The following is a 26,955-nucleotide window of genomic DNA, read 5'->3' as shown; positions in this document are numbered from 1 at the left end:
GCACATGTCTAAATGAAGAAATAGATCACGTCTGGACATTGAAAAGTCAAAAATTCAAAGAGCCTGCCTTTAGAGTCAAAGAGCATGGGAAAAGGTCCTTTGGCCCGAATGGACCATGCTCTATCCAAAATGGTCCCATTTGCCAGGATTTGACCCATAAACTTCGAAACCTTTCCAACCTATGCACCTGACCAAATGTCCTCTAAAAGTTGTTCCTGTACCTGCCTCCACTACTTCCTTTGGGGGCTGATTCCACATATAGCTACCACCCTTCTTGTAGATTAAAAAAAGTTGCCCCCAACCACCCCTTTAATCTTTCCCCTCACCTTAGACTTCTGGATCCATTTCTTGATACCCAATCTTTGTGTATAAGACTGAGTTCATTCACCATATCTATGACACTTGTGATTTTATATACCTCTAAAAAGTCTCCTACTTTCACTCTGATGAACCTTTAGTTTATTTTCACCAAGCTCCCTTCAGCTCCCTCCAGATTCTGCTACTCACCTGGACATTACAGGCAATTTACAGCAGCCTATAACCTATAAAACCCTGATGTTTTGGGGATACAGAGGGAAACTTGTGGTCACTGACAAAACACAAATCCCAAGGTCAGTATTCAACACCCCATTGATGTGGACTTTTTATTCATTTCCATAGATGCCACCTGACCTCCAACATTTTGTGTGTGCTTCTCTGATGCAGCATCTGCAGAATCTCTTTGTTCGTGATTGTGCAGAAGGGTACTACTTTGTTGTCATACCTGTGGCCTTGCATTACTCTTGGTTTCTTGATTGAATGCATCTTCCTGCAATTTCGCATGTCCTTCTCCTTCTTTTCCTTTAATGTTTGTTGACTTTGTCTGAGATTTGTGGCAATCACTTTCAGCCTTTGTACTGTTACACTCTACCCGAGGGCATGCATCACTTTCCAGGCTGGGCTGCTTTTTCAGCTTTGTTGGGCTTTTTTCTCCTTTGGCCTTTCCTAAACTGTGTGTGGGCAATTGAAGAAAACATTTTAATTACAAAGCAAGATTAGCAGAGAGTAACGCTTCATAGCACTGGCTATTGCTATGCTTTTCCCCAGGAAAATCCACTCCGACACCTTGTCCATCACAGACAGGGAGAAGCTTCAGCCATTCTTAAAGTGACCACAAGATGGAGTTCCACATTGATAGTGAATGGGGAAAGGAAGCCTAAATTAAATTGGATTGAATACACTTTATTACTTGCGTTCTTCACATACATGAGGAATAAAAATATTTATGTTACGTCGCTGTCTAAATGTGCAATGTGCCTTTTATAGTAATTTGTAATAAATAGTATGTACAACAGGACAGTCAATATGGCATAGATATACAATTGTATCAGTGTGAATTAATCAGTCTAATGGCCTGGTGAAAGAAACTGTCCCGGAGCCTGTTGGTCCTGGCTTTTATGCTGCGGTACCATTTCCCAGATGGTAGCAGCTGGAGTAGATTGTGGTTGGGGTGACTCGGGTCCCCAGTGATCCTTTGAGCTCTTTTTAAACACCTGTCTTTGTAAATGTCTTGAATAATGGAAAGTTTACATCTTGAATTAAATACTGAATTAAAATATTTAAGATATTTTCCGAATGCGTAAGTCAAGTGGGAAAATAGAATACTGTGCTTCTTTTGAAGTATTTGATCTACTGTCAGGACAGTGGGCTAATGGTTTCCACAGGACAGTCATGATTCATTCTTCCAGACCTGTCAATACAATATATTTTCTGCACGTAATCATTCCATTTCCATGGACTTTTTCATGGACAGCAAATACTCTCTGCAGATCAGAGCATTTGTGGAAAGAGGAACAGTTAATGTTTCTGGTCTTGGGCCTTCACAAGGACAGGGGGGAAAGAGAGAAATGAGTTAGAAGGTGGAGAGGGGAAGTGATAGAACAAAAAGAATGTAATTGATAAGAAATGAGAGGTGGTTAAAATCAGAATAGACGTCTTTGTGAAACACGAGAAAATCTGCAGATGCCGGAAATTCAAGCAACACACACAAAATGCTGGTGGAATGCAGCAGGCCAGGCAACATCTATAGGAAGAAGTACAGTCGACGTTTCGGGTCAAGACCCTTCGTCAGGACTAACTGAAAGAAGAGATAGTAAGAGATTTGAAAATGGGAGGGGGAGGGGGAGATCCGAAATGATAAGAGAAGACAGGAGGGTGAGGGATGAAGCTAAGAGCTGGAAAATTGATTGGCAAAAGGGATACAGAGCTGGAGAAGGGAGAAGATCATGGGATGGGAGGCCTAGGGAGAAAGAAAGGGGTAGTGGAGCCCAGAGGAATAAAAATAAATAAGGGATGGGTTAAGAAGGGGAGGAAGGCCATTAACGGAAGTTAGAGAGATCAATGTTCATGCCATCAGGTTGGAGGTGACCCAGACAGAATATAAGGTGTTGTTCCTCCAACCTGAGTGTGACTTCATCTTGACAGTAGAGGAGGCTGTGGATAGACATATCAGAATGGGAATGGGACATGGAATTAAAATGTGTGGCCACTGGGAGATCCTGCTTTCTCTGGCGGACAGGGCGTAGGATCTTTGTGAAAGGCTGTCTTTGCTAATGTTAAGACATAGCCTGAGGCTGGACAAAACAAACAAAAGAAAAAAAAAGAGAAATAATGAGCTAAAATGATGGCAAGCAGAGGTTCCAAGGCAACATAAAGGAAGAGTCTTCTACAGTTCATGAATTAGTTATTCAATCCTTCAGGCTGCGATGTGCACACACAGAAAAGCTTTGTTTCCATTGTGTCTCATTGTAACAGTAAAGGAGACCATAGATGTAACCTTCATCATGAGAGTGAGATGAAATTGTCACTTCTGCAGTTTCCAGTGTGCCTCATTGTAACGGTGAAAGGGATCAGGCAGCGTGGGAGTGAGATGGTAATTACAGTGACAGGCATCCTCAACCCCAAGGCTATTCCTGCGGACTGAATACTGATGGTCCACAAAGCAATCACCCTATCTGCATTTGGTTTCTCCTCTGTAAAGGAGGACATGTTATGACGACTGAGCAGAGTACACCCTCAGCTAGAAGAGTTGCCGTGAAGGGATTAAGAATCTGCAAAACAGGTAACAAGAATGAGTCAAGGGCGGAGGGAGTACACAGAACAAATACTTTTGCTCGAATCTCTGAATCATGGGAAGGGAAGATGTAAAAGGACAGGTGTTGCATCTCATGTGATTGCATGGGAAACTGCTGTAAAAAAGGAAAATGGTATGCAGATTTTCATATAAAGAAATAAGACCAAACGGTTGTTATCAATTACTTTGGTTGTGCACTCAGTTAATGAAAACATGGATGGAATCTCACAAGTTGGGAACTGCATGTAACACCAGATTTAATTTCACTTAAACCCACAACAGCAATTTAAAAAAAAAAGAAAGCTGTGCCAGTTAAGTAATTCTTTTTTTGTTGATGCTCAGTTTGGTATTAAATCAAAATGCAATGTCCAACTTGGGCCCCAAAAATGAGTGACTTACAGCTTTGTGCTGGATAAACTACAGGTTAATGGTTTTGACAGAGCAACAGTGAGGAATGTGATGCCTTAACAATTTTTAAATGATGTACAATGAAACCAATTCTGAATTTTTTTGCTAAAATCTTGTTATCGTGCTCGCTAAATAAATAAATATATAATTTAAACCAAAGCTTTGTGTTGTACAGCATTACCATACATTTTATAGACAGCAGGGTGAGGTAAGAATTTAAGGAGATAAAGTACAGAATTACAGTCCTCTACTACTAAAGTAGTGGTAAGGTGAAGAACATGAGATACAGCTGTTTTATACCAGTGACACTGTGCGTAGAAAGTGCTGTCCATTGGTAAAGGGTCAAGCCACCGTGCACAGTTCCACTGGTTGAGACAAAACTCCTTAAGGCAGTTTTAAAGATAAACACCATCAGGTGGAAAACCCTAGCGACTATTCAACATTGTACATCAATCCAACAATGTGGACTCCTGTGGAATGCTAATCTATTGATCGTTGTTACATAATTGTGTTTGATATTCACACTGTGGGTCAAAGGGCCTGTGCTTGGTCTGTACTGACCCATATTCTGATTGCCTAGAAGGGTGTGAAGACTATGTTGTAATGACTACCTCAGGCCGTGTGTAATACACAGGCTGTTCACACATGTATGTCCCACCCAATCCCACCATTTAACCTGTCGTTGGTAATTTCATGTAATGACTGGGGATTTTCTGCCATTCATCTTTGGCATGCTTAGGTGTCAAAGCACCTCCTTGCTCCATTGGGGTAGATGTGATTGCAGAGAAGAAATATGGGTGTGATGCAGGTATGACTTGTGTGCTGACAGGGATGGAGAAGGGAGTGTGGGTGGAGGAGAAATAAACCATAGGGCAAGGACAGGAGAGATTGCCAGTGGTACGTGGATGTGGCGAAGCGTTCGGCGGACCATCTGGTGCTGGTCATGTGGTGGGGTTTTGGAGATGGGGAGTAGATTTGGCATTCTCTGGCACTGGTCTGCGGTGAGGAAATGGGACAGTCCATTTATGTTACGAGGTTATGGTGGATGGGAATGGACATGAATTAGAGATGGTGCAGCTTTGATTGCATTAGATAGGGGGGTCATTAGAGGATAGCAGCCATAATCAGGGAACAAGAGGCAGCCTTCAACTGCTTTCAATGGCAAGCTATAGGTAGTAATGGTCTTTGAAATTACCACGTCAGCATGAATAATCATTGTTTTTTGTGAAGGGTGCAGACTATTGGCCCATATATGTAGGGGAAAGGGAAGGATAGTACGGATGATTTGTAAACTGACACGACCCCTAAAACATTCTCATATGCACTCGCCAAACATACAAACTGTAGGTTAGGTTGTCTCAAATCAAAAACCCCAAAGTGAGAGCAAGGGAGGTTCCACACTGGCTACTCCTTGTCACTTTGCACAATCAAACATTGTCGTAATTATATTTACAGTAAGGGTGTTTGTGTATCCAAAAAACAATACCGTATAACATTGTGATAAAGGAGGATAGTTAGCTTCCTGGGGACTTTGTACTCAAAACTTATAGATTATATGTACCATCCTCTCCCAAAAATTGCGGTTAAGTGTTCAGAGTTGTCTTAAGAATTAAGATATGCTTGCATTGTAAATATGTAATTCTAAGAAATCATTTGTCTATGACCCATTATTGGAGTGAACTCATCAACTGCAAACTTTGAAATTAGATTTAATCTCCAACTGTTATATTTGTTTTCAAAGGATTGTTCAAAAAAGATTAACTTTTATTTATCACATGTATTTCAAAACATACAGTGAAATACTTCGCTTGTGTCAAATGAAATCGAATCAGTAAAGATTGTGCTGGGCTGTGCTTCCAGCGCTAACAGTAACATGCCCACAACTCATTGACGCTAACCGTACATCGTTGTCACGTGGGAGGATACCCATATGGTCATTGGGAGAATGTACAAATGCCATGCAGGCAGCAGCAGGAAATGAACCTCTGTCAGACATCACTGGCAGTGTAAAGTGGTGCACTAACAGCTAAGCTACTTGTGCTATCTAGTTCAGGAAGGTCCCTCCACCAGGGTTCCTCTGAATGTCTGCTAGTACTGAATAAGGGCCATCTAGATCTAGCATTGGTCTCCATCTATCACAACAGAGGGATCAGGGGTACTGGGGCACTGGTATTGCAGGGAATAGCAGGCATATACAGAGTCTCAACCACAATGCAGTGGGTAGGAGTGAATGTCAAGAATTATACTGTCAATGTTGTACAAAGGGGGAGAGCAGAGAGAGAAATGGAGAAGGTCTGGAGTATCAGCAGTAAGGAGTTTGGAATGTGGGTTGTTATTGGGTGGGAATGTGGGAATCTGTCTGAAGGACATTGGAGTGTTGCAATGTGGTTTGTGATTTTATAGGGCTCTTCTCTAAGGATTCAAGTATGTATTTTATTTGCTTTCAGATATCCCAACCTACATTGCATCAGTCAGGTGACGTCATCCTGGGAGGACCCATTGATGAACACGACTACAACTTCCCCCATTTGGCTGCTACTCTCTCACACCCTCCATCTCGCACACATTCCATGTTCTGTTTCAAAGAAGGAATGCATGAGGAATGGCATCATCCAGTGCGCCTTTGCAGAAGAAATTGACTCGTGGGTCACAACAGGAAGTGCCCAAAACAAACCAGAAGTGTTTATAATTCTGCTTTAGTCTTGGAGAATTAAAAAAAAACCTTCATTTTTTAAAAAAAATAAAGCATCAAGCAATTACATTTCCAGACAACACTGATGAAACTGACTTTTATGCTTTATATGATGTACCTGTAAACTGTTCAGGGGAGGTTTATAGGCATGAATCATTTTTTATTTAATATGATGAATTACATTAAAATAAGTCATTTTGGATATTTTGATCTTTAAAGAAATGGATGAGAGTTTTCTCATTGAAGTCAAAGGATCTTATTTTTTCCATTCAGATGCAAATGATAGGAGGCCTGCAGTATAAAATTAGGAGGGAAAAAAAAGCACTGCATAATTTATATTGAAAAGGCATTCTTACCTGATAAAGGCCCGTGTAGTATGCAAAGGACTGAGAGGTGATTGATGGCCAGTATTGTCTATATTAGAATTATTCTGCATGCTGGCTGCTCCATTGTTGGTCTCCTTTTCCTGCTCAGAAGTAAGAAATATATTGACTGACTAAAGAGAATACTGAATATTTTTAATCATCTGATAAAAGCTGTTGCTACAGGAATCCATTATATCTCAATGCCCATTAAGTAAAGTTGACAAATAAACACTGGTAAAGTTTTCAATGATATTGCTCTCAATTTCTGACTAGCTGATAAGGACTCCATCACGGTGGCCCAGGAAATGCCCAAATTCACTGGGTCCCTACTTCATGTAGGAATCTTGCTCACCTTTGTCACGCCTTACAATCTACAAACTAAAGATGCTGACTAATAACAGGGATTGAGAACTCACAGTTTCTTGTTGATAAGCAATTCAACATCAGTGTGAACAGTGGGAAGAGAACACGCATTTAGCGATCAGTAAAAATAATGGCACGTTCACTGATCACTTTGACAGTGTTCTATATGCATAAAGTGTGACATTGGGTGGACTTGTATTATTAAAAAGACATTTCCATAACTATTCTAAAATAATAAAAACAAGAGAGTCTGCAGGTGCTGGGAATCCAGAGTAACATGCACAAAGTGCTGGAGGAACTCAGCAGGTCAGGCGGCATCTATGGAAATGAATAGATGGTCAACTTTTCGGGCCAATATCCTACATCAGGTCCTTATTCCTCTCCAGAGATCCTCTCTGACTTGCTGAGTCCCTCCAGCGTTTTGAGTGTGTTATTATGCTATTTGCTATTTATCGATAAATAGGCTCCAACTTGACACACTAATAAGACATCAATTGAAATGAGAACAGCACTACAGCCTGAAGTATTGTGGACCAAGATGGATTTTCATAAAAGATGGTGTACTGGTATTAGGTTTGCTGACTGCAATGCTCTAAACTCACATGAAGATCTTAAGCCCCATCCAATACAGATAGCTATGGCTACCCTCACGAAAGGGAGGTTATACTGTAGCCACTAACTCTTTAAAGGCTATGTCCTCCATGGTGAGTTTAGCTGCTAATACCTACTATTTGAGTGGCAGGTCCCTCCTCCCCATCCCCACCATGGAGCAGATACTTCAGTTAACAACGTAGTTTAAACACAGTTCAATTATTTTTAGTGATGCACATTTAAATTTAGATATGATTCTTAAAATATATTTAAAACTCACAGAGGTTTTCTATCTTACAAAACATTTCCAAATTACAAACTATTTTTAAAATACAAAGGATTTCCAAAACAGCGGTACAAGTCCTATAAACTAAAAAGACATACAGTACCAAGGAGTTGCAGATGAACGAGCGTCCATCGCAGAAATTAAAGGCAGAGGAATGGATTCCAGTCACCCAGACTTCCTGTCAGTCTTCTGATTGCTCCTTGACCATTCCTAAGAAGCCGACTGCTCGCTCACATTTATACTGTTTTTATGCCACATGGGTGACTTCACATACATGTGAGATTTTTAAAATACCTTTCCACACAGCTAAAAGCTTCTGGCAAGAGAGATCCCATATATCCACGGTTAATGCTGTGGATATTGACTCACTGAACTGGATTTTCGATTTCCTCATTTGCAGACCTCAGTCAGTTCGGAATGGAAAAAGCATTTCCTCCACAATCTCCCTCAGCATAAGACTGTATGCTTAGCCCCCTGCCCTACTTGTTTTATAGTTATGACTGCCGGGCTAAGTGTAGCTCCAATGCCATATTTAAGAGTACCGACAACACTTCTGCTATTGGCTGAATCAAGGGGGGTGATGAATCAGCATACAGGAGGGAGATTGAAAATTTGGCTCAGTGGATCCACAACAACTTTGCACTGAAAGTCAGCAAGATCAAGGAGATGATTATTGACTTCAAGAAGAGGAAACTAGAGGTCCATGAGCCATTGCTCATGGGGGATCAGAGTGGAAGACGACCAGCAACTTTAAAATCCTCAGTGTTATCATTTCAGTGGATCTGTCCTGGATCCACCAAGACAGTGCCATTATGAAGAAAGCACAGCAGCACCCTACTTTCCTAGAAATTTGCGAAGATTTGGCAATCATCTATATCAGGGGTCGGCAACCGTTTTGCTTCTGCGGGCCGGATCACATATTAATGAGCGGACGGTGGGCCAGATAAATGCCATAAGAAACTCGAAATATGGGAATTATCTAATTAAATACATCTAGTTATGTTTGGCCTTAAATTAGTCAATAACACATGCTAGAAAATCATTTGTGCTTAGGGTTGCCCACCCCTGATCTATATCTCTGAAACTTCTATCAAAGTCAGGTGGAGAGTATATTGACTAGTTGCATCATGGCCTGTTATGGCAATGACAATGTCCTTGTATATAAAGGCCTAAAAAAGTAATGGATATGGCCTAGTCCATCACAGGTATAGCACTCCCCACCTTTGAGCTCTGTCACAGGAAATCTACATCCATCATCACGAACCCCATCATCCAGAACATGATCTCTTCTCACTGCTGCCTATGGGAACCTCAGGACCTACACCTCCAGGTTCAGAAACAGTCTTAATCCCTCAACCATATGGCTCTTGAACCAAAAGGGATAACTCAGCTTCACTCACCCCATCACTGAACTCTTTCCACAACCCATGCACTCACTTTCAAGGTCTCGTCATTTCATGTTCTTGATATTCATTACTTATTTAGTTCTTCTTCTTATTATTTTTTCTCTTTCTTTTTGTATTTGCACAGTTTGTTTTATTTTGTTTTTGCACATTTTGACTGTGGTCTTTCATTGGTTTTGTTGTGTTTCTTGTATTTACTGTGATTGCCTGCAAGAAAATGAATCTCAGGGTTGTATATCATGATGCAATATTGTACGTACTTTGATAATAAATTTACTTCGTAATTTGATTTTTGAACAAATCTTCCAACATTGATAGATGATCTATTTGATGTGCAAAATGATACTATCGATTTAGTCTGCAGATCTCCTTGAACTAAATAACTTAGCCTGTGTTGTCTGATTCAATGCAGGCCAGTTAGCATAACCTCACAGTGCATCTCCTGTGCAGTCAGCCCTGTGCTCTGGGCCAGCAGTCTGTGCTCTATTGACAATGTTATTTGTTTGGAAACTTGTCCTTTAAAAGTCAGACTGCTGATTGCTTGCCAATTGCATTAAGAAATGAAGAATGGCTTGTGTTTGAAAGAAGCTGAACAAAGAATATTGGTTTGAAGTTTAACATGCTCAAAATCATCTCTTTGATCTCTAGAAGTGTCATCTGCTGTGTTAGAAGACTGATCTTGGCAAAAAGACCCCCTGGCCCTGGACAGTGAATATCTATGACAATGGCACCTATTAAATTATTTTTCAAAGTATTTCTAAGACCTGAGTACTTTTAGCTATTCATTATTCAGAATCTAGGTATCATTGACAAAGCCAGCACATCCTTAATTGAAGGAGATGGTAAGCTGCTTTCTTGTACCACTATACACCTTCTAATGGCGATACGCCCACAGTGCTTTTGGGAAGAGGAGTATTCTGGATTTAGACTTGGTGATGAAGGAAGTTTGCTGTAGTTTTAAATCAGGAGAATTATCATAAGACTGGGAGGGGAACTCATAGGTGCTATTGCTGTAAGTCTCATGCACCTACTGTGCTTATTTTTCCTGATGGTAGAGTTGAGAAATTCTGTCAGAGTGATCTACTTAGGTATTGATCTATGGGACACTTATATCAATTTGTACAGCAGTCACACTAAAAGACTGACTTGGCTGAGAGTGACCACACCATGAGCAAATTGCTGCTGAGGACAATGCCAGGTGGTTCACCCATTCTCTTCTTTCTTTTTGACAGAGTATTTATGGTGCAGCTGAACATAAAAAACCACTAGGAGGAGGCTCATTATCTCCTCGAACCTGCTCCCAATTTGTTTCAGATTACCAACCCAAAAATGAACTATTTATCCCAAATCTGTCACCTATCTATTCCAATTTACAGTACATCCTCCCCAATGACACAATCTCTGATTTTAACTGAATGAGCTGCTAAGCCATTTCGGCACTTCAAACACATAAGATGCTGTTGACTTTTGAGTCATGTACAGGCCAATCTGGATGAAGGTGGCAGATTTCTTCCATAAAGGGCATTTTCCTAATACGAACATCCCTTTATTCCTTTGTATTTTCCATAATTTTTTAATATTACAGTTCAAAGTGACACTAAGTTATCAGCAATATTTGTCCTTCTTAGCCCACTGCCCATCAATGGTCCCAGAAGGGAGGATTATATAAACTGATCCTCCCTCTACACTTTACAGGCATTCCGAAGACAAAGAAGTGAGTGCTGATAGGATGCCCTGAGAGCATCTGACAGTTCACACATTGTCAAATGCCTCTTAATTACTTCACAATGCCACATAGGGGCAAAGATCTTTATGAAATATTCTAGTTGATTTAAATAATTTGAAAAATGTTTTAATAAAATTAGGGCATATTCAACCCTTAACAAAAAAATTTCAAAACACTAAACTAAAAGACTCAAATGCCTTTTTTCCCAGCTTGATATCCCATTCAAATGCCTCTCCTCCCTGATGCAAAGTTGGGAGCCAGATGCAAAGTGCCTCTAGACTCTTCTATTCAGCAAGTTAGTGTTCCACCATCAGGGTTAGCAGTGAATGCAGCACTGGAGTTGACATCAGCCATTAACCCCTCACACGCCAAAGTCCAAGGTGTATGGAGGGGTAAAAAGCTGATGGTTGAATTGGATCAGTCAGCAAATTTCAGTCCTTGGATGTTCAATGGGAAATGATGCAACGTCAGACGGTGTAAGAGAATTTTTTATGATGGACGAGTGATAAATGTTTTCTTTGATTGACTATAGTTATACATCTCCCGAGGAAGTTAAATCGTTGAGAAGAATGGATCATTCATCGGAATGCAAAAATTCTTTCCACAGGAGAATGCATTGTGTTAAAGTATGAGGAAGGTGGTAACTGGTGTGGCAAAATATACATGAATATAGAATTTTCAGGTGCCAAAGTCCAGCAACTTGATTAACAGATAATAATGATTTAACATGGTGTGGCACAGTAAATATACTGCTCCTGCACACAACTCTGTCTGGTTTTATTTATTTTCCAAACAATTTCATTGGATGTAGTTTTTAAATTGATAAGAACATTATTCTTCCATAGGACTATTTTTATACTGGCTTCAAATCACAAAATCACAAAACGCTACTTCACACTACTTGCTTTCTAGAGCTGGAAGGTTCCAAATATTTTGCACTCCCCATCTTCTCATCCCTTGGAAAGCTCAAAGAAACTGTAGGTCTTCTGCCTGCATGTTGGGCAGCTAAACCAATATAGAAGTAAAATTCATTAAAGTCTTCAGTCTCAATTTTAACAGGGGTGTAGTGAGAGAGGTTGGAATCAACCAAAGAACCTGGTAACACAGGATCTCAATCTTAAAACAATTTAGTTTTATAGCTGGTGGTCTGCCAAGGTGATGATTTGCCAATGGTCTGTGTAAAAATCAACCAGAGATTGGAGGCCGTAGATGGATTGTGGTTGAGGAGAGTCCATCATAACAAGGAGGTGCAGTGAAGATTGGTGATGGTGAGGGAGAGGAGGAATAGTGAAGCTGAAGATATCAGTGAGAAGTTGGAGAGGATAGGAGTGGGTGGGTTTGTGAAAGGGATGCTATCAACTCCATATTTAAATGTACAATTGGCTGTACTGTACCAAATCACTGAGATGCCATTTAACCATGTTTTTGCATTGCCATGGAATGAAGGGTTATGGGGGATAAAAAAGCTGGTAGGTAGATCTGAGTCCACAGTCAGACCAGCCATGATCTTATTGGAGGGTGGAGCAGGCTCAATGGACCAAATGGCCTACTTCTGTTCCTATTTTTTTTAATGTTCTTATGTTCTAGTTTCCTGACTTGAACAGAAAGACCATGATTTGAGCTGGACCAGGAATAAAAGAATTTGGGACAGTATTTCTGCTGGAGACATTTAGTCAAATTCTTCCATTCAGAAGCAGCTGGCTCCTGATTTCTAAAATGAATGCAAATTCTTCTCCCAATGATTCTCCCATAGAAACAATTCTGTTCGCAGCAGAACAAGCCCCATCAATAAAATCCATCAACAGCTGCTGTCACACCCTCAGTTTCCTGGCTGCCAAAGGTGTCAAATGCTGTCCTTTAAACACCACTCTAAGAGGAAGGAAAAAGGACACGAGAAGAGAAAAGGAAGGATACAAGCCATGGACGAGAGTTCAGGGAGAGAGAGGGAAATCTGTGCCATGTTTTTGAAATGAGATAGTAGGAATTCTGAAGAAGTCGGATAAAGGGCTGATGGCAAAAACATTTTACTTGTTTTCCAGAGATTGACAGATTACAAGCATTTGTCACTACCCATCCTCACAACCTCTGGGAAGTCCATGGAAACTGTTGCAAAGTTTGACCTGTGGTTGAAGGCAATTGGCAGGCCTATAGAGAAAGACTGGTGCTTATGGAGTCAACAGATCAAATTCTGTAATTCTGAGGCTAGTTTAAGTCTAATTAAGAGACTTACTTACATGCTTTTACATGAGAATATTGGTCTAGATTATTTAGCTTGCAGCAATGCAACAATCTACAACAGGGGTCCCCAATCATTTTTGCACCACGGACCTGTTTAATATTGACAATGGCCAATCTTGCCGACTGGTCAACCGGGGGGGGGGGGGGGGGGGGGGGGGGTGCTCCAGTAGGGTTAAACTCACTTCAACATGTCTTTTACAGTCAGGGTTGCCAACTTCCTCACTCCCAAATAAGGGACAAAAGTAGCCGTCAAATACAGGACACTTGTGTTTACCCCGAGAAAGACTACCATGACCATGAAGCCTTGTGTGGGCACCTGTGTGCGCATGTGTGACATGCGCATATGTGACGTGCGCTTGCGTGTAAAATCGGTACGTGCCGATTTTTTTCCACATATCGGTTTTGGCTTAATCTTCCCAACTACACTGTACATACATTATTTCTACTTTATATAGGCTGTGTATTTATCATATCATTCCTGCTTTTACCACATGTTAGTGTTATTTTAGGTTTTATGTGTTATATGGTATGATTTGGTAGGTTATTTTTTGGGTCTGGAGATGCTCAAAAATTTTTCCCACATAAATTAATAGTAATTGCTTCTTCGCTTTATGCCATTTTGGCATGAAGGGTTTCATAGGATTGCTCTACCTTAGCGGGGGAAATACGGGACAAGGGCGGTCCCGTATGGGACAAACCAGGGAATGAGGAAAGGTGCAGCTGACTCATATCGTCTCCTCGCGGCCCGGTAGCACATGCTTTGTGGCCCGGTGGTTGGGGACCGCTGAATCCTACAACAACTGTGACAAAAATACACATAGATAAGATGTTAGCTGTCCTGTGTGATCAGCAGTTGGTCTGCCACCTGTCTTCAAGAGAGAGATGGGGGACTTCCGGTAGCACTCATGGAGTGAAGTCGCATTCTTGACTCGCTCCATTACCTCTGAGTTTTTCTTCTTATGATCAGCTATATTTTAATTAACCATTAAGGCATCAACTTTTACAATACTTTGAAACAAATTGGGCTCTTTGATAATCGGATGTTTTTAAGGTCTGCTATGTCTAAGAATGGAAAAAACGGGAAGGACGGCAAACCTCCGGGTAGACCGAAAGGTACCGATTTCCCTCCGACTGAACCACCGGTGACTTTGAAAGCTATATCGGACTTAATTCGTGAGAAAATTTCAACTAGTTTCCAGAAAACTGCCGATTCAATCGAGAAGAGACAAATATCTATGACGGAACATCAGTCGGCTATATCTGACCTTCAAAAATCCACGCAACAAAGTGAGCTCAAGATGGAGAAAATCGAAGAAACAATTAATGTAATGAAGAAGAAACTCGACTTTCTGACCTTTAAAAACTCTGACTTAGAATCCAGAATGCAACGGCAGAATCTCCGAATGATTGGGGTGCATGAAGCTGTTGAATCTGATAACCCTAGGAAGTATTTTTCTCAACTTTTAAAAGATGCATTTCCTACTGTATTTCCTGACCAACCACCGTTATTGGATCGTGTTCACAGAGTTCCATCATACTCGCCTAAGTCAGATAAACCTCGACATGTCATTTTACGTTTTCATTACTTTCAAGACAAGGAGAAACTGTTTTGTTTTGTTCGATCTAAAGGTTACATTGATTTTCTGGATCTTAAGTTCCGATTCGTGGAGGATTTCACTAAACCAATCCGGGATCAACGGGTTCGTTACAGATCTGTGATGTCGGAACTCTACAAGATGGATTTAAAACCAGCGCTGCTTTACCCTGCACGTCTAAGGATTCGTACGTTGAATGGAGCCCTCCGTTTTTTTGAATCTCCATCGGATGCCCAGAGTTATCTGGATCAATTTTCACCTTCACATCTTAATTGTAATTTTTAACGATCTCCGTTGATCGGAGGTTGTGAATTTGTCAGTCTTAATTTTTTTTGCCCTATATGGGCAGAAGAGTTTATTTTTGATTATTTAATATGGTTGCTAAACTTTCTTTTTAACTGCATCATTTCTTTCTTTTTCCCAGGGGATTCTGGGTGGTTATTTCCTCACCGTCATTTTACGTATTTCCTTTGTGGCCTTAAATTTTGTAGTTTTTAAATCTATTTTGTTTTGTAGGTTTTCATAACTAGTTTATGTTAATAATCTCATTTTTTTTGTTTTGTTTACTCATGGGTCTGGGGTTTGTTGCGTTTTTTTTATATTTTCTGGCTTTTAATCTGTTATATTATGTGTTTGTTTTAATTGAGTTATCTTTTTTTTATTCTTTTACTGTTTTATAATTAGCTGATCTTTTTTATATTTACACTTTTTTTAGGGAGCATATACCGGAAGTCATGGGGGTAGTTTTAGTGCTTGCTTCTTTCGGGCTGGTCTGCGTTAGATTTAGCCTTTGGGGCCATGGGGTGGGGGTGGTGGGAGGGGCTTCATGTTTTAGTTTCTTTCTTCTTGTACATTATTGAAGTATTGGTTGCGTTCTTTTTCCTGGTATCTCTTGTATGTTCTGTTCCCTTTCCGGGTTCGTGGGTCGAGCCTATCGTCAATCCTCCTTGTTGCAGGTTGACTTTAGGGTTTATGGAGTCTATTATTAATTTTGTCTCCTGGAATACTAATGGTCTTAATCATCCTATTAAAAGGAAAGAAGTTTTTAAAGTATTCCGGAGACTTAAAGCACAAATTTTATTTTTACAAGAGACCCATGTGCGGAGGGGGGACAGACTACGTTTTTTTTAAATTCTGGAAGGATTAACAGTTTCATTCGAACTCCAATGCTAAGATTTGAGGTGTCTCTATTTTTATAGACTCCTCAGTTACTTTTATACAACATGATATTATTTCTGATCCGAATGGTAGATTTCTATTGGTTAGTGGTCTACTATTTAATAAAAAGGTAGTTTTGGTTAATGTTTATGCTCCTAATATGGACTGTCCGGAATTTTATAAATCATTATTCAATCAGTTCCCGAATTTGAATGAGTTTTCATTGATCTGGGGCAGAGATCTTAATACCTGTTTGTCTCCAGCTTTGGACCGTTTGGCTCCTCTACGGACCTTACCTAATAAATCTGCAACTTTGATTAATTCATTCCTTTCTGATTCTGGGTCGACGGACATTTGGCGTTTTTTGCATCCTCAGGAAAAAGATTTTTCTTTTTTTTCACATGTTCACCATTCCTATTCAAGAATTGATTATTCCTTTATTGATTCTCGTCTTATTCCTTCAGTGATTAAATGTGATTATGACTCTACAACCATTTCGGATCATGCTCCACTTAAGCTTTCTATTAAAATTCTGGCCAATATACAAAATAATAGACAATGGCGTTTTAATTCGCTGTTGCTTCAGGACTCGGACTTTGTTAACTTTATGAATGAACAGATTGATCTTTTTTTTACAATTAACTATACAGAGGATATTTCTGTGAACATTCTTTGGGATACTTTTAAAGCTTATATTCGTGGTCAGATTATCTCGTATTCTGCTGCTTTGAGAAAGAAGCTGAAGCAGGAGGAGTTGGTAATTGTGGACAAGATTAAGGAAATTGATAAGAAATATGTTATAGCTCCTTCTGAGGAGTTATATAAACAAAGAACTGAACTTCAAATGGAACACAGTTTATTACTTTTGTCCTCGATTGTAAACCAATTAAAGAAAACAAGAAGTGAATTTTATGTACACAGTGACAAAGTTAGCAAACTGTTGGGTAATCAATTGAAGTCTAATTATGCTAAATCTCAAATTAATCAGATTTATAACCAAAATGACCAACTGATACTTGATCATGTGGGGATTAATCAAACCTTCTGTGATTTTTATTCTTCCTTATATCAATCAGAGTCTCCTCGAGATTCTAAATATATGAATGATTTTTTAGATAATCTAGACTTCCCTGAGATTTCACAGGATATGCCTTCTATGTTAGATACTCCCATTACCACTGATGAGATTAAGAATGTTATTTTCTCTATGAATTTGGGGAAAGCTCCTGGCCCTGATGGGTTTACCGTAGAATTTTATAAATGTTTCGCACCTTCATTAATCCCTTGGTTCTGTAGGGTTTTTGAGGCTTCATTAAAACTTGGTAAATTTCCTGAATCTTTCAATAGAGTGTCAATCTCTCTAATATTAAAGAAGGATAAAGATCCTGCTCAATGTGCATCTTATAGACCAATATCTTTATTAAATGTTGATTCTAAAGTTTTTTCTAAGTTATTAGCAAATAGATTAGAAAAAGTACTTCCTTCTATTATTTCGGAAGACCAAACGGGTTTTATTAAAGGTCGTTGCTCTTTTTATAATATTCGCACACTGTTAAATATTGTTTATACTCCCTCACAAAATGTTCCTGAGTGTGTTATCTCTTTAGATGCTGAGAAAGCTTTTGATAGAGTAGAATGGCCTTATTTATTTAAGGTGCTTGAAATGTTTAATTTTAGCTCGAAATTTATATCCTGGATTAAACTGTTATATCATTCTCCTGTGGCCTCGGTCCGTACTAACTCTTTAAGTTCACCTTTTTTCCCTCTTTTTCGAGGTACTCGACAAGGTTGTCCTCTTAGTCCTTTATTATTTGATATTTCATTAGAACCTCTTGCAATTGCCATTCGAGAATCTCCAAATATTACTGGGATAACTCGGGGCTTAAAGTCCCATAAAATATCACTCTATGCTGATGACTTACTTTTATATATTTCTAATCCCCAAAAATCCATCCCGGCTGTTTTAGAGCTATTAGCACAATTTGGTCTTTTTTCAGGTTATAAATTAAATCTTAGTAAGAGTGAACTTTTCCCGATTAATAAACAACTTCCCTTATATCATAACTATCCATTTAAATTGATTAATAATTATTTTTCATATCCTGGGATTAAAATTACTTGTAAATACAAAGATTTATTTAAGATTAACTTTTTACCATTAATTGACCATATTATTCAACTTTCATCTAAATGGTTTCCTTTATATTTAACTTTGATTGGTCGTATTAATGCAGTTAAGATGTTTTTTTTGCCAAAATTTTTATATATATTTCAGGTATTACCAATCTTTGTTCCAAAATCTTTTTTTGATAAAGTTGACTCCAAAATTTCTTCATTTATTTGGCAAAATAAAAACCCGAGACTGGGTGAAATACATTTACAGAAAGCTAAGAGAGATGGAGGCTTAGCATTACCTAACTTTAGATTTTATTATTGGGCAATTAATATTCGACATATGAAATTTTGGTTACTTGACCAGGATATACTATCCATTCCTAAATGGGTAGCATTGGAATTACAATCTGTTCAGGGCTATACACTTGGCTCTATTTTAGGTTCCTCTCTTCCTTTTGATTTGAAATGCCTTAAACAGGTGTCTAACCCGATAGTTAAATATACCTTACGTATTTGGTTTCAATTCAGAAAATTTTTTGATCTTAATCAATTTGGGTTAGCGATTCCTATTTTAGGTAGCATATTTTTTCCTCCCTCTTTTACGGATCGTGCTTTTCAAATTTGGAAGACTAAGGGTATTTCACGGTTTTTGGATTTATTTTTAGATGGTTCCCTTATGTCTTTTGAACAATTATCTAATAAATAAAATTTATCAAGAATACATTTTTTTAGATATCTACAAGTTAGAAATTTCCTAAGTACTATACTTTCTTCCTTTCCAATGCTTCCTCCTACATACATTTTAGATACTATAATTAACCTTAATCCATGTCAGAAAGGTGCATCGGTTATGATTTATAATATTATTATGAAACTTAGGAAAGCTCCATTTGATAAGATTAGGGTAGATTGGGAACAGGGATTGGGGTTTATCATTTCCGTGGATGACTGGGGGTAGATTTTACAATTAGTCAATACTTCCTCTATCTGTGCTAAACATTCCCTAATTCAATTTAAAGTTGTTCATAGAGCACATATGTCCAAAGATAAATTAGCTCGCTTTTATTCTCATATTAATCCTTTTTGTGATAGATGTCCGGGGCAGATAGCCTCTTTAACTCATATGTTTTGGTCTTGCCCTACTCTGGAAACTTTTTGGAGAGACATTTTTAATATTATCTCCAAGGTATTGAATATAGATATCTCTCCTCACCCTATTACTGCTATCTTTGGACTACCTAAAATTTCTAGTAATCTTTCTCCTTCAGCCCGTAGAATAATTGCATTTCTCACTTTAATGGCGAAAAGATGTATTTTACAACATTGGAAAGAGCTTAATGCTCCAACTACCTTTTTTCAGTTTTCTCAGACGATATTATGCTTGAATTTGGAGAAAATTAGAAGCAATCTTTATGACTCCTCATTTAAATTTGAACAGACCTGGAGATCTTTTATTCAATATTTTCATTTAATGTAATATATACCCTTCTTGTTTTTTTTTACTGTTTTTAATGGAGGTCGGGATTGAGGACGTGATTTTAAGTTTTTTTAACTCTGTTTGGTTTCAAGTTAGCCCACTGCTTTGCTTTGCTTTTAGTTAGTTGCACGGTGGGTTTTTTTGGGGGTTTTTTTTCCTTTTCTCTATTGATATATATATAAAAATTAGTATACTATTATGTTACCTTGGTATGTTATGTTTAAATTACATTGTTTGTATAATTTTTTTGTATTAATATCTTCTGTAATTTTATTATATTCTAACAGTGTATTAGTGCCTACATGGCTTACCTTTTTGTATACTTATTCAATAAAAAGATTTAAAAAGAAAGAAGAGAGAGATAAGGAACACAATGAAACAGCATCTGGAGATGTGTAATGAAGGGACGGGAGAGAGAGCTGTCTGGAGCGGCCCCCTCTTTGAACCCTGAACTGTTTGAAGTGATGGACAGGCGATACCCCAGCAGGGGGATAAAAAGGGACAGGCTCGCTAAGGCAGGACACACACAAGACACCCGAGGTAACGAGACCCTGGAAGCGGTGCGCCTCTCACAAGTCGGTGGGAAGTACCGGGCCATAAACGTACAGGGTGGAAAGGTACGATCAGCGGGAACCCAGTGTGTGTCCACCCTCACTTGGGTGCCGGGTTCACTGCAGAAGATCGACCGCATCTGGAGGAGGGGTCACAGTCGGTGACCTCAGGTGACATCACAAAGGACCCGACCGAAAGCTGCTTGTGAGCAATATCGCCGGTCTGTGAGTGGAAGCCGTTTTGAATGATCAGTCGTTCCCGTTCTCTCTCTCTCTCTCTCTCCCCACCCACGTTGTCCATCGCCATGGCAACGATTACTGCGAACTGAACTATTAAATCGAACTGGACTTTTGTGTCACTTTGAAATTGGTCATTTACCCCTAGACAACGATAGAGCTTGATTGATGCTGTTATCTTAATTCTGTGCACATGTTTGTTTATCATTGCTGAACTGTTGCATTTATTATCCTTTCGATTACTGTGTTGCTTGTTTCTTTAATAAAACTTTCTTAGTTCTAGTAATCCAGACTCCAACTGAGTGATCCATTTCTGCTGGTTTGGCAACCCAGTTACGGGGTACGTAACACAACATAGACAAATCTGCTACAAGAAGTCATCAAATACACCTGTGCCCATGAAGAACATGGTGATCAGCCAATGCAGGCGATGCCATATTTTCATAGTCACCATTAGGCTGGAGGTACAAGAGCCTGAAGTCCCACAGCACCAGGTTCAAGAACAGCTACTTCCCTTCAAACAGTAGTTTCTCAAACCAACTGGTAAAAGCCTAACCTCCACTACAGATAAGCAACACTGTGACCACTCTGATCCCTCTGCAATAAAATTAGCTTTCTGTTTTTATTGCGTTTTCCTGTTCTCAGAAAAATTATGCACAAGTGATTTGTTTTTCTTCTGAGTGCTGCCTATATGATGCCATGTGTCTCTGAAGCTGCTCAAGTAAGTTTTTATAACATCCCTTGTATCCATTTACTTGTGCACAGACAATAAACCCAGCTGGAAAATTGTCCACAATAAATTGTTGTCAATGGCCAGCCAATTTCCCACTTCTTCCTTTCCCACCAATTCCCTTTATGACCTAACTTTTACGTTGGCATCATCTGCAGCATCCGTGAATGTTGCCTATGGTTGGATGATGGGCATTTGGATTAACATTATTGGAAAATACACCCAGATTTCTAGTGAAAGATGAAATGTCACAGAAACGATAATTTATTATTATAAATATTATTGAATGAGGACTCTATAAAATTAATATGCATTAGGTAACTTTATCAAGACTAAAGAGGTTGTTCAGAAATAACAATTACCTGGTCTACTCTTAAAAATAGTTATACCTCATTTAACAAGTCTTAGGTATTGTATTTTATTTTGTACAGTGCAAACATAGTTTTGTGCAAGAGGCTGAGATTCTTGTTAAGCTTAAATATTCTTCGTCCAATAGGTTGAGTGGACAGGTAAACTAGTTGTGTGTCTCTCCTTCCACTTTTCAATATAGGTTGCTAAAAGTGCAGCACCAATGACTTCCTCTTTGTGTTTCCATTATCAGTAACCAGGCTCCTTATGTTAAGATTAGATCTTCAAGCTTGTTTTTGTATCTCACTTCAGAACGAATGGAGCAGTGTGCTCTTTCACAGAACCCTGACACTTAATTATTTTTAATTAAAATGCATGCTGACATATTTCTCCTGATTTATTAAATTATGAAAACCCAATCGGACTATTAATGATGTTTTGTTCAAAATTCCAATTTGTCGCTAATTAAAACAAACACCCTCGTGCATCATAGAGCTAAAACTAATTAAAGATAGCAGGGACATTACACCTGTTTTCACAGGAAAAGTTTTTGCCTCATTACGAGTATTTCAGAGTTATAATGATTTATTTTATTTCATTCAGGCTTTGACATCACAACCCAGTCCCACAATTTTAAACAAGTTTACTTTGTAATTATTTGAAGTATCTAACTTATTTTCCTTCTGCCACTTACTTATTACAACACAGATGAGACCATTTGTTCCTTACAAGTATTTAAAATGCACTCCCATCAGTCATATTCTCTTATTTCCTTCAATGGAAAGTATTCTCTCTCACATGCCTATTAACTTCACTTTTGATTATTTTGCTACATACCTACATTACAGGATGATTTACAGTAGACATTTAACATACAAAAATGCCTTTTTGCTGTGGGAATAAACCAGAGCACCTGGCTGAAACCCATACAGTCCGAGGGAGAAAGTGTAAGCTTCACACAGACATCCACTGAGGTAAGCACTGAACCCAGTTCCCAGTAGCGTCCAGGCAGCAGCTCGAACTGCTGTGTCAATCCCAAAAGAACTCTTGTACAAACAACTGAAATTTTTGTATCATAGTTAGCTGGTTTTCACTTTCACGTTTCCTGCTTAAGCTGCAAGCCATATTTCCCAGCGTATAGGCAGAGGCAGAGACTAAACATTGCAGCATCTGTAGTGAGGACCAAGAGGGTATGATCAAGGAAGACAAAGGAGCGATCACAGGACCACTTTGAGTCAGTGGATTGGACGATATTCAGGGATTCGTCTTCGAATCGGAATGAATATGCCACCATCGTCACCCTTCATCAAGACCTATTCTGATGACTGTGTGCCTTCCAGTTTATTACCGACATACTCAGATGAAAGTTGTGGATGAATCAGGAGATTCATAATCTGCCGAGGAATAGATCTGTGGCATTCAAGATCATTGATCCAGAAGTATACAAGTCAGAAGGCTATATTGAAGAGAAAACAACTCCGATTGAGATTATAGTTGGAATCAGATACACATCAGCTCTGACAGGGTTTGTAGGAATTACTTCCTACAAAGCAAAACCTACAAAAAGAATGGTTATGAAGTTTTACTCCCGGATCAGCTCAATGCCTTTTATGCGTGCTTTGAAAGAGAGAATAAAACTACACTTGTATGAATCCCTGCAGCATCTGGTGACCCTGTGATCCCTGTCACAGAGGCTGCGTCAGAACATCTTTCAAGGGGATGAACCCTCGCAAGGCGTCAGGCCCTGATGGTGTAGCTCTGAAAAGCTCTGCCAACCAATTGGCTGGAGTGTTCAAGGACACTTTCAAGCTTTCACTGCCACGTTCAGAGGTTCCCAGGGCGATAATCATACTTGTACCTGAGAAGAGCAGGGTGGTCTGTCTCAATGACTCCCACTCAGTGGCACTCACACGTACTGTGATGAAGTGCTTTGAGAAGTTGGTTAGGATCAACTCCTGCCCAAGCAAGAACCTGGGCACGCTGCAATTTGTCTATCACAATAGGTCGACAGTAGATACTACCTTGCTGGCTATTCACCTGTCCTAAGATCAGCTGGGCAGCAGCAATACCTGCAATATGCTAGGTTGCTGTTTATTGACTACAGCTCCATATTCAACACCTTCATACCCTCAGTACTAACCAACAAGCTCAAAATCCTGGGCCTCTGTAACTCCCTCTGCTTGCTGTACTTGACCTTAGTGTCACCATAACAGTAGGCTTTAACTGTTGAATTGTTGTTAAAAGCTATTGCTTTAATGAATTATCAGCTATTTTGTTAACCTTTACTCTTCTTATGCATGCATCCCTTAGGAGACACCGTAACACAGTGCAAACTGGGGTTTCCACAGTTATGCAGATAACATGCCATTGTATAACTCGGGTGAGCCTTATGATGATAACACCCTGTCTTCTCTCATTTCTGGTTTGGCTGCAATAAACAAGTGGATGAGCAATAATGTCCTGAAAATAAATGAAGATAAAATTGAAATACTTTTGGTTGGTCCCAAAGACAAAAGAGATAAACTTCTTGATAAACGTGAAAATCAGAAGTAACAAACTTGGGTGTTATCCTTGACACATATTCAAATTTTATATACCACTTAAAGAAAATGACCAGAACAGTATTTCTAAACTTAAGAAATATTTGAAAGGTATGTCATTTCTGTCATGAAACGCTGCCGAAAAACCAATTTGCTGTTTTATGTCGAATAGATTAGATTAGAAGAATGCAGGGGGTTCTCATTGAAACCTACCGAATGTTAAAAGGACTAGATAGGGTGGATGTGAAGAGGATGTTTCCTATGTTGGGCGTATCCAGAACTAGAGGGCACAGCCTCAAAATTGAGGAGCGACCCTTTAGAACAGAGGTATGAAGGAATTGTTTTAGCCAGAGAGTAGTAAATCTGTGGAATGCTCTGCCACAGACTGCTGTGGAGGCCAAGTCCTTGCGTACACTTAAGGCAGAAGTTGATCATTTCCTGGTCGGTCATGGCGTCAAAGGATATGGTGATAAGGCAGGTGTATGGATTTGGGTGGGATCTGAGATCAGCCATGATGGAATGGCGGAGCAGACTTGATGGCCTGAATGGCCTAATTCTGCTCCTATGTCTTATGGTCTTAATACTGCTATGCACTTTTTACAGGCCTTCCAAAGCAATTTATTGACACATTCCAATGCATTCAGAACACTGCTGCTAGACTTCTAACAAAAATCAGGATGAGGGAACATATCATCCCCATCTTAACTACTCTACACTGTCTTCCTGTATTGTTTGGAATTGCACTTCAAAGTCTGGGTCTAGAATACATCACAAAATTGATTTTGTTTTATAATCCTGCTCAAGCTCTCAGATCTTCTTCCACTTGTCACTGAAATTTAAACAATCAGAAGGTAATTGGCAGGTCAGCTTTTTTGAAATATGCTCTGAAACTATGGAACTCAGTACCTAAAACTATAAGGGATGCAGACTCAGTTGACACTTTTAAATGCCAGCTCAAAACCTATTTATTTAACTTTGGTTTTAACTAATATCTTTTCTTTTTATTTTCATGTTTATCTTCATTTTTTATTTTATATTTATGTTTGCACTTTATCCCATTGTAAAACACTTAGAACTACATCGCCTGTATGAAAAGTTCTCCATAAATAAGTTATTATTATTATTAAATATACAGGAATCATCTTTGAGATTACACTTCAGGTAATTGAAGATGTAAGGTATTCTGAACTTACACCTTTGGACTGGAACCTTAAATACAATTAACAGAGATGTAGTTACCATCTTTGAGATTACACTTCAGGTAATTGAAGATGTAAGGTATTCTGAACTTATACCTTTGGACTGGAACCTTAAATACAATTAACAGAGATGTAGTTGCATGGCCTCAAAGATATTATTGTGATATGCAGATTCATAGCCATATTACACAGCATTCTCTGTGGTATGGTGACACAGCCTTTGATTTCATGGTCAATTTAAATATCCAGTTTAACTGGTAAAGGAAGTGATCATTCATCATTGCATACAGATGTACTTTACTTAAGATGATTTATAGCTGCAATAAACATGAACAAATGGGGACAGCTGCAAACTACAGTTACACTACCGCCATACATCATACAGCTCCTTCTACCTTAGGCCACAAACTTATCAATCACCCTTCGTATATTTATTGCTGTATTTTTCATTACAATATACACTTTCTTTCTGTTAGATTCACACAGGCTAATTTTCATTGCACCCTTGTGTATATGATATTAAGCTAATTTGCATCTGCAGAAAAATGGCAGATTGAGCTTAATTCCAGACAAGCGAAGGGTGTTGCATGTTTGAGGTCAAATGTCAGAGGAAAATATACAGTATGTGCTGGACCCTTGGGAGCATTGGCATACAGGGGGACATTGTAGTACAAGCCATCTGCTCTTTGAAAGTGCCATCACTACTAGACACGGTTGTGATATGCATGCAGCACATTTGCCTTTGTTAGTGGCATATTGAATACAAAAGCCTGAAAGTTACATTGCAGCTGTAACTGTAAATTGGTTTGGCCATATTTGGAGTACCATGTGCAGTTCTGGTTGCTGAATTACAGTAAGGATGTGGAGGAATCGAAGAGGGTGCAGAAGATGGTCACCAAGACGTAGCCTCAGTAATAAATAAAAACAAAGATTAGCAAACATGGATTGTTTTCCTTGGAGCATTGGCGGTTGAAAGTTGGTCTAGCAGAAACGTATAAAATTATGAAAGGCATGGATCTGGTAGATAGTCTTTTTCCAGTGTAAAAATGTCAAATACCAAAGGAGACAGCTTTTAAGTGAAAGGGCGACATTTAAAGGAGATTCACAAGGGAAATTTTTAATTGGCAGATGTTTATAATGTGCAGCCTGAAGAAGTGGTAGAAGCAACATTTTGAAAAACTTTATTGATACAGCATGGTAACAGGCCCTTCCAGCCTAATTGCCCAATTACACACATGACCAATTACACATGTCACCAATTACACATGTGACCAATTACACACGGGACCAATTACACACGTGACCAATTACACATGGGACCAACTACACACGGGACCAATTAACCTCCTAACCCAAAGGTCTTTGGAATATGGGAGGAAACTGGAGCACCCAGAGGAAACCCATGCAGTCACGGGGAGAACGTACAAACTCCTCCAGACAGTGGCAGGAACCAAACCCCAACTGGATTTCCAGGTAACTGAAATAATTTCTGCAGGATGATTAAAAGGAGAAATGTTGCACACATAGCTAACAAGAATATTCCTCTAGAGCAGGGGCTCCGAACCATTTTTATGCCATGGACCCCGACCATGAACCAAGTGGTCCATGGACCCCAAGTTGGGAAACCCTGCTCTAAAGTTCAGAGAAGAATTGTGGGACTACATTATCACGCATGTTACAAAATCTCAGTGGAAATATATGCAGTGTGATTGAGATACAATAGGTATCTCATTTGTCTGGTAATCATTTTATTTCCCCTGCGAGTCAATAAAGTAGTAGTTTTATCTCTGTATTATAAGAATGGATTGATTGAAATGTCTA

The 26,955-nt window shown here is 39.1% G+C and overlaps 1 protein-coding gene across 2 annotated transcripts in view; it reads right to left on the bottom strand.

Annotated features, from left to right (window-relative positions):
• Positions 1-26,955, bottom strand: part of LOC140209502 (uncharacterized) — a 109,498-nt gene that overhangs the window by 41,644 nt on the left and 40,899 nt on the right. For both annotated transcript variants that reach the window (XM_072277745.1, XM_072277746.1), the window contains exons 4-5: positions 6,569-6,678; positions 764-989 (exon numbers count right to left, since the gene is read on the bottom strand). In XM_072277745.1, the coding sequence (XP_072133846.1) occupies positions 764-989; positions 6,569-6,678 (336 nt within the window). The remainder of the gene's footprint in view (positions 1-763; positions 990-6,568; positions 6,679-26,955) is intronic.

Source organism: Mobula birostris, chromosome 14, assembly GCF_030028105.1.
Source record: "Mobula birostris isolate sMobBir1 chromosome 14, sMobBir1.hap1, whole genome shotgun sequence".
Classification (NCBI taxonomy): domain Eukaryota; kingdom Metazoa; phylum Chordata; class Chondrichthyes; order Myliobatiformes; family Myliobatidae; genus Mobula; species Mobula birostris.
Note: the sequence above shows the minus strand (reverse complement) of the source record. Positions and strands in the feature narration are given on the sequence as shown.